Source organism: Brassica oleracea, chromosome C4 (genome assembly GCF_000695525.1).
Source record: "Brassica oleracea var. oleracea cultivar TO1000 chromosome C4, BOL, whole genome shotgun sequence".
Taxonomy (NCBI): domain Eukaryota; kingdom Viridiplantae; phylum Streptophyta; class Magnoliopsida; order Brassicales; family Brassicaceae; genus Brassica; species Brassica oleracea.
The window spans coordinates 1331087-1339833 of record NC_027751.1 but is presented as its reverse complement, the minus strand read 5'-3'; the positions used below and the strand labels follow the sequence as shown (position 1 = coordinate 1339833).

General features: G+C 35.8%; 2 protein-coding genes across 5 annotated transcripts; both read right to left on the bottom strand.

Moving 5' to 3' along the window:
- Positions 1-2846: 2846 nt before the first annotated feature.
- On the bottom strand, positions 2847-3626 carry LOC106340780. The gene has a single exon (XM_013779624.1). The coding sequence runs from the start codon at positions 3474-3476 to the stop codon at positions 3171-3173; it is 306 nt and encodes a 101-aa protein (XP_013635078.1). The 5' UTR covers positions 3477-3626; the 3' UTR covers positions 2847-3170.
- Positions 3627-5076: 1450 nt separating this feature from the next.
- LOC106336977 lies at positions 5077-8177 on the bottom strand. 4 transcript variants are annotated; one of them, XM_013775979.1, is made up of 9 exons: positions 8088-8177; positions 7760-7827; positions 7070-7337; positions 6655-6834; positions 6476-6568; positions 6236-6418; positions 5888-6161; positions 5380-5822; positions 5077-5307 (listed from the first exon to the last, which is right to left on the bottom strand). In XM_013775979.1, the coding sequence occupies exons 3-9, from the start codon at positions 7304-7306 to the stop codon at positions 5209-5211; spliced, it is 1509 nt and encodes a 502-aa protein (XP_013631433.1). In that variant the 5' UTR covers positions 7307-7337; positions 7760-7827; positions 8088-8177; the 3' UTR covers positions 5077-5208. The 4 variants fall into 4 exon arrangements, with proteins under 4 accessions (XP_013631433.1, XP_013631435.1, XP_013631436.1 ...); XM_013775981.1 differs by having other exon boundaries at positions 7070-7331; XM_013775982.1 differs by lacking the exon at positions 8088-8177 and adding an exon at positions 7940-8041.
- Between the last annotated feature and the right edge of the window lie 570 nt (positions 8178-8747).

Here is an 8747-nt window from a genome sequence, read left to right as displayed (position 1 = left end):
TTTGTTAACAACTGACGGAATTTTTTTTGTGTTTTTGCCCCCTTTTATTAATCTCAAATAATATTTTTGAAAACATGAAACTATAATATACACCTGTGTTTTTTAGCAAAAAAAAAATATATATATATATACACCTGTGTAAACCCGTTTGGTTCATCAATTGTTTTGATGTAAATTTGGATTCATTCAAACGATAATATACCGTTATTATTATTATTTTTTTTAGCAACATAAACAGACTCATATAGATTCTGCAAACCACACTGGTAGCTCTGTATCCAAGACGATGGTTGTTTCCTTTCACTGCGTGCGAGACTATCTGCCCTTGAGTTCTGTGTTCGTGGTATATGAATGATCTCTGAGCTGTTGAAACGTCTCTTCAAAAATGTTATGTCTTCCAAATAGCTTGCAAATGCTGGCCACTCCTCTAGTTCTGAAACCATCTTCACCAATTAAGCACAATCCGTTGCAAAAGTAACCCGGAACTGTCTAAGGTTCCTCATGCATTCCATTGCCCATATGAGAGCCTCTATCTCCGAATGTAATGGCGACTGACTCGCTCTTGTATTCCTTGCTCCCATTAGTCCATCATAACCTTCCAGAGTACTATATCATCCTTATCCTGAATATATATCCTGATTTTTCCAGGATCCATCCGTAAAACACCATCTACCTGGTATGGTCGGGATTGCCGCTGGTACAGGTAACTGAGTGTGGTCCATTCCCTGATTCTGAGAATTTTGCGCTTCCGTCCAAAGTAACGATTCTGTTTCTGCCAATTTGAGAGTATCTCTCGGATCCATATCTAAATTTCTAAAAACTTTGTTGTTTCTACCCTTCCATATATACCAGAGAATCCATGCAAAATGATGATCCTCCATTTCGGGGGAAACTCTCCAAAATAGATGATCCATATTGGTAAATAATGATTGAGTAGGAAATATTTCCGGATTCATTGGGATCCGAGAAAGTGCCCAGACTTGGATCGCCGGTGGACATTCAAAAAACACATGATTAATTGACTCCTCGGGAGCTCCGCATCGGTCACAAATTGTATCTCCTTGCATTCCTCTTGACCTCAAATTCTTTTTAACTGCTATACATCCTGTCAATAGTTGCCATAAAAAATGGTTCATCTTAGGTGGGCAGCGTACTTTCCAACAAAACGCCTTTAACGGGGTTACCGAAGGACCATACAGGGGTGGCGTACTTTCTCTGTCCGGATACACTCGCTCCACTTCATATCCAGATTTAACTGTGTATTTTCTATTGTTTGTGAAATGCCAACCATTCTGATCTTCTGTATGAAATCTACTTAAAGGAATACTTTCAATAATTTTCACATCTTGTGGATCCACCAGATTCCTAATAACCTGTAAATTCCATGATCGCGATGTTCCATCAATAAGAGCATCCACTGTCTTGGATGATCCTGTTCCCACCTTTTTGATCAGTTCCGGGTAAAGATTGTGTTGATTTTTATTTGTTGGTCTAGGGCGAGTGGATGGAAGCCAAGGGTCATTCCATACTGAGATAGATGATTCTGTTCCCACCCTTTTGATTAGTCCTTTGCTAACCAGAGATCTAGCAGAGACAATACTGCGCCAGCCATAAGATGACGAGTACGATCTAATGAGTTCCAGGGGTGATGTATTCCTGAAATACCTCCCTTTAAAAACCCGAGAAAATAAAGTATTCGGTTTATCCATTAATCTCCAAAATTGTTTCCCAAGCATAACTGTATTAAAATCTGTGAGATCCTTGAATCCCAACCCTCCATCATCCTTAGTACTACATATTTTGTCCCACGATTTCTAATGCATACCTCTCGTATTACCCCTTGGACTCCACCAGAATTGTGCCACAACGCTAGTTAACTTCTTCATTACCGTTTTCGGAATTCGAAAACATGACATCACATGATTTGGCAGAACTGTAACCACATACTTTATAATCACTTCCTTACCCCCTTTGGTGAAAAACTTAAAAGTCCAACCATTTACTCTGCTATTTAGATGATCCTGGACGAATCCAAACACTTGTACCTTTGATCCCCCAGGTTTTTCGGGATGCCCAAATATGACCCCATTCTTCTTAGGTTTTGTATGCCTAACGTATCTCGTAGTTCTTGTCTTGTGGCTTCTTCAATCTCGTGTCCAAATTGAACCAATGATTTTTCAAAATTTATTTGTTGTCCCGAAACCCCTTCATATTCCTTGAGAATCCTAATAATTGTCTGGCATTCCTCCTTTTGGGCTTTGCAAAAGAAAGGACTAGCATCTGCAAAGAGTAAATGAAATATTGGAGGGCAAGCCCTAGCAACCTTTATCCCCGTTAGTTGCTTATTTCTTTCTGCCTTTTTAATATTCGCGACCAAAACTTCCGTACACATAATAAACAAATAAGAAGATAGAGGATCCCCCTGTCGTAGTCCCCTCTATGGTATTATATGCCCCTTTGGTTGACAATTTAATAAAACCCTATACTGAACCGAGGAAATACATTCCATCATTAATTGGATCCAATGATAATCAAAACCCATTTTGGTTAGTAGTTCTTGGATGAAGACCCATTCAACTCTGTCATAAACTTTGTTCATGTCCTTTTTTATTGCCAAAAATTTGTCCAGACACGATTTGTTAGTTCGCAGGCCATGGAACATCTCCTGAGCTATAAGTATATTATCCGATATCAAGCGTCCAGGAACAAAAATCGATTGTGTCTTCGAGATCAGTGATTATATTGTTATTATATCAATTAAATCAATCTCACGAACAAAGTAGAAACATGTTATTTTTATACATTGTTTAATATCACTTCCAACTACCGATTTAGGATACTTTGTCTCTAATACAGTTTTTTTAACAAAAGAAAAATACAGGTTTATCTAATGAAATAGTGAGTATGAAACATACATACAAGAATGCTCCCATCAACACGGGAAAACGAGACAATTCAATATAGAGGTCACTATTTATATAAAATAAGACATAATTAAAATGTATAGATTTCAAAAATGAAGAAAAAGCAACAAAAATGATCATGTGGAGACACGACCTTTCAGGACAAAAAACATATATGAACAAGAAAACAAACATGTATGTATAAATATATAATGCAAAATGCTGAAATATAGTATATGTGTAGAGAATACACATGAAAACGTATCATCAGTGGCCAATACCGGGGCTTGGGACATCACCTTGCCTTTTATAGATATCATCATCATAATCAGGCACTGGTGGTGATGGTGATGCTGAAGAGGCTCCATCATCATAATCACCTGAATAATCAACTTCCAGTTTCGTAGCCATCAACTTCCTGCTCTTCATTGCCGGGAAGTACTTTCCGCCGTGAAATGCTTCCGGCTCGGATCTAGTAATGCCTCTCATTTTGAACCCGTGAATCGAAGGAGCTATGGAGATGAGTATGAACGAGAGTAACAAAAAGTTAAGCTTAATTTTCCTTTCATCCATTTCGCGAAGAAACCTTCAAGAACATAATCAAATGGTGAAATAAGAAATTTTGTATATACGGATTTTCTTTCTTCTTGATGACTTTAGGGTCCAAGAAGAGATTGTGTGTTATAAATAACTATATAAGAAAAGAAATATTGAATTATTCAATCTGGAGGGCCAACTTTGTTGAAATTGGCAAACAATGGTCATGATGAATTTATAACATGTCTACTATTTACTTCTTTTTTCTCTTTTCTTAATGTTATCTTCTTTTTATCGTAATGATCCATCATTGCATGCTTTGTTCTATGACAAGTCGTATATTTGTTGGAAAATTGATTAAGACAATATGTAGACGGTGAGTCATGTATTAATAACTTATTTATTTAAATCAAACACAATTAATAAACTTTTCAACTAGGATGCATAATTTTTTTGTCAAAAAAAAACTAGGATGCGATGACTACAGTTTATCTGTTTTTTTTGTAATTAAAAAAATGGTAAACCAGAGAGAGAATGTGAAAGTTCCAGTGGCCACACACGTAAAAATCTGGTGTGGTACGGATTCGAACTCGGATTCTTTTAGAGATCCACGGAACGTCTTGACCATCCCACTAGAGACGCGTAGTTTTTTTTTGTAATACTAATTAGTCATTGAAGACTAGTTAGTATTTACTTGAAGAGTTTATAAGAGAAGTACAGGAACTGATATGCACCAACAATTAAAAATATATATTAATATATATCGTCGGCTATCATATACCAACATCGGAGACACTTGCCATGATTGGTCAATGCAGACTGAAGTGGTAGCTCGAATAAAGCATGGGGCTATAAATTAGGAGTTAGGTTAGTATGTAATCAAAGGTACCTATAATATCTAACGACATAATATTCCAGCACAGGAGAAGTATATAATTGCGTTTGCTTAACTTATAATAATCATGTCTCGCTTAAAAACTTAGAAATGCACTACATGTTTACAAAAAAGTTGTAGTTTGTTGCTAATTGTAGAGAACAGACACGTATGTATCATTGGCATCCGTTCAAGTTAGTGATGAGCTTAATGCGAAAGAAATATTAACTTAAATTTAATTTAATAAGATTACCTACTTATGTGTCACCAACTACATAATAAAACTACACTATTTACACATAACTTGCTAAGATCTCTTATATAATCAAACTTATTACTCAACCTGATTAACATCGTATCTTCCAAACTATTCATGTAACTATACGAATCATCGGCTCATCTTGCATAGAGAATTACAATAAGTTGTAGATACTGCTGGCCAGAGGATGACGTAATGCTTTGAAAGTATATCGTCTTCACACATAGGACATATCAATTTAAAGGAAAATGGATAAGAAAGAGTCATACGGTGGACCCCTCAACTCTGGACTAGCATGTGATAACAACTTCTCTATCAGATCAAACATAAAGACCTATAATAAGTTAGCGTCATGGTGATGTAATAATAATCTTACAGTTTAGATTATTTTATCAAATTTTGGTTTTTTTTGGTTGTTGTTGTTAACTCAATAAAGAGCTAGATTCATTGTAGTTACTAAAGTATAACATTATTTTTTCTACTGTCAAGAGATCTCTAAATGATCCTAATAAAAAGAAGCATATGCTTTTAACCTCTGGAACTTCACATTTAGCACCATAACAAAAAAAATAAAATAAACTCTTGTCATTGTTTTCTGTTGGTAAACATAAAGAGACAAAACCTAAGAAACCAATTCAAATATTCTGTTTGACAAGTTGAGACTGAGATGCTGAAGGCAATGGGTTCACCGTGCTCGGTTTGCCACTGAACCTCTCTGTATAAGATTGCTGACTCTGCAAAAACAAAACCTGATGGATCATACAAAAGACTCAAGGAGAAAAAAAAAAATGGTGAATGAACTGTACCATTTCAGGAATGTAAGTGCCTGTCCCTCTTGATCTCCTCATGTTCTGCAACGAGTTTGATGAACCATTCATATTCCTCCGATGGAAATCATTCTTTTGTCCGGCCACAAACCAACGGACAATGTCCCAAGAACTTGTGTGGTCTTGCCCCTGGCCCTGAGGGATCCACTTATGCTGAGTCTCTCCGTGAAACCCTTTCCCATAAACAAGACTCTTGAAGTATCCTTCAAAGTCTCCTCTGAGCTCAGACGCTTCTGCTCTCCCAGTGCCAAACGCCACGACAGGCTCCTCCACGTCTTGTCTCTGTCCCTTGCCGTTCCTCTCCAACGAGCTACAAAAGAACTTCTCCAGTTTCCATCCCATGGCTTCTCCAGGCACTGAGAGCACATCTTTGAGCTTCCTAGCTCCCAGAGTAAAAGCATGTCTTATACGTTGCAAATTGCCTAGCAAATTAAAAATCATTAGCTTAATGTTTTGGACTCTTGATGCATTACAATTGGGAAGTTACCTTTTGTCACACTACGGCCGAGGTTGTTAGTGTGCTTCAAAGGATCCACTATGTTGAAATGCTTCACAGGAAAGTAATGACCATTTGCTTCAACAGCTTTAGTTGGAACCGAATACAACTCAATGCACTCTCTGAAGAACTTCTCGTTCAGGACAACTTCAGCGTCATTACTAGGCATATCAGGCAGAGAAGATATGGGGACTGGACCGTTGACAGTTACACAGTAGCTGTCCCAATCAAATGATGCATAGTAATCCAAGAACTTAAACAGCACCTGATACCATATGTTTAAAATCTCAGAACCAATGGGAATATAAGCTTAAGAGTTATTATTATACACACACTCACAGCTAAAGGGCCAGAGAGTGATGAATAAGAGATGTTGATGATATGCAAGACTAGTACTGCCAATGCATAAGTCGAAATCAATCCAGTGTTGGCGCCGAGGATGCGGCTCTCATAGTAGCACCAAGCTTTGATCAAGATGATGCTACGCTTGAACAGATGGTCCTTCCCAAAAATCTGGTCAACCTAACAGAGCAACCAAATCAAAGACGAATGATGGAAGAACTATTTATAAATGTCTACCTGCTCTAAGAAACATAAAGCGCAGAGTCCAGCCATTTGATTGAAGGAGATGTCTACAGCAATGTTCCTGATACTGCATTTTATGACCTTAACCTACCATCATCAGCATAACCATGAAAATGAGTTTTTTTTTTATTACAAATAAATCAAAAAGACACAAAAGGGATCAAACAAAAAACCTGTGCTGGGATGTATTGAACGTCAGTCACATGGAAATCAGATTCTTTGTCTTCGGCTCTAAGCATATTGCACAATGCGTTAGCCAAGTCCTCCTCTTTATCTTGAGGAGTTAGGACTGTCAGATCAATATCTCCATCTGGTAGATATGTTTTTAGTGGCACCGAGCCAAACAAGAAGACCTGCAATGGTACATAGAGTTTAGGGACAAGATAAAAGTCCTAGCTCCAAATCTAGTCACACAGCAATAAAACTTTAGCATATTTTTTTTAACGCTAGTAGTAATGAACTAATACAACTTTGTGTGCAACATCACAAACAAGATGATATCATCAAACAAAGTATCAACTAATCAGTATAAATATTTGTATAGTTTTTTTTCTCAATGAACAAAAGAGAAAGCCAAGCAAGTCTAACCTCAATTCCAAGACGATCTTTAACAAGGGTCTGGACATAATCGATGATCTCGTTCCTGCTTTTGTCTGAAACAAAGACAGGTTGGATGGCGTTAAGTATCTCCTGAGCCCTTTCCTCGGCAACCATCCAGAGCTCTCCATCTATTGGCATTGTTGATAGTGACAGAGAAGACGATGATGATGAGGAGGAGGAGGATGAAGATGAGGAGAGTGACATCCTCTCTTGAAGATCAGCCATTTGAAACACAAAGAACTTGAATTTACTGCAACTGAATCACCACAGATCAGAGAAAGAAGAGAAAAGAGGTAAAAGAGATCAATTTACTGCTTAGTGCTAAAAAAAAACAAAATCTTGAATTAGATTTCTAAGTTCCACCAATGAATGCTACATAACAATTTAAGCCAAACCAGTGACTAATTAACATTCTAAGCACGTCAAGAAACTCAAAACAGAGCAAGAAACAATGATATGTAAATGCGATTGTTAGGCATCCCTACTTTCTTAGCTTCGTCAAAGCCAAACTCACATAAAAGATTCTGCTTTTAGCCAGCTTCCATAGCACTACAATGATTGCAACAAAGCTTAAACTAGTTTCAGGAATCTCAAAGAACAAACCTTTATCAACCTCGTAGATGCAGAAAATAGTTTTTTTTTTTCTTTCTTTTTGAGTTGTAAGTAACGAAAAGGTACCTGTGCTTTTAGTACATGTGTCAAGATCCTTCCTTTGAACAAAACCCGTGTTGGCTTTTTAACTCATCCTGCAAAACAATAGACATCCAGAAAAAAAAAATCAAAACTTTATATGAACAATAGATTGTAAACAGATTTAGGGTTTTAGGATTTTTGATTTAATTGGCATTTGTGTTTCACCTTCAAATAAAAAAAAATAGAAAAAAATGAAATTGAGAAGAGAATTTCAACGAAAATGTTTGGTGGTGTAATTAATTGAGACAATGGTGATTTAGTATTTTTTTTTAAGAGATGAGATCAAATAGTAAAGAGGAGGAAAAAAACCCACTGAAACTCCGGCGGAAAATGTGGCAGCTTGGCGTCTAAACAAGGAGAAGATAAAACCAACTTAAAATGAAAATGAAACGATGGCTGGGAAAATTAAATAAATAAAAAAGTCAATGAAATTTTTGGAAGATTCCTGGAGTGTGTGTGACTTTATGAGTCATGAATACAATTATATATTTTCTCCATTTAAGATAGATATTTTTAAAAATATATAAATATAAGATAGATTTTATATTTCCTATGCAGTAAATTTTTTTAAAAAATGATTTTATTATTTATTAAAAATTATTAAAAATTGATAACTATAAAAAATGTTGTATGGTGTATGGATACTCTTAATCTAACATGGATTTTGAAATTTATTATTTGTATAAATGCGTATTGTAGCCTAAACATACTACTATTAATAACTTTTTTTAATAAAGTGATACTAATTTAAACGTCCTTGTTTTTTTTAGAAAATCTTCTGAAATTTAGCTTTGTGTTCATAGATAATACAAAACAAAAATTAATTTTAATACATAATATTTTATAAAAAAATGGACAGAAACTAATACTATTATTGAGAGGATCGGGTCGGATGTACAAGATTTACAGCTACTTTTAATTATGATTTGTTTTATTTGCAAGAAAAACTATATATATATATATATAAGTATAT

Bases quoted from the DNA above. Each gene is read 5' to 3' on its own strand.
- LOC106340780 (XM_013779624.1), bottom strand. From the start codon at position 3,476: ATGGATGAAAGGAAAATTAAGCTTAACTTTTTGTTACTCTCGTTCATA.
- LOC106336977 (XM_013775979.1), bottom strand. From the start codon at position 7,306: ATGGCTGATCTTCAAGAGAGGATGTCACTCTCCTCATCTTCATCCTCC. The intron at 6,835-7,069 runs GTTAGACTTGCT...GTACCATTGCAG, and splicing joins AAGATCGTCTTGGAATTGAG to GTCTTCTTGTTTGGCTCGGT. The intron at 6,569-6,654 runs GTTTTTTGTTTG...TGATGATGGTAG, and splicing joins TTCAATACATCCCAGCACAG to GTTAAGGTCATAAAATGCAG.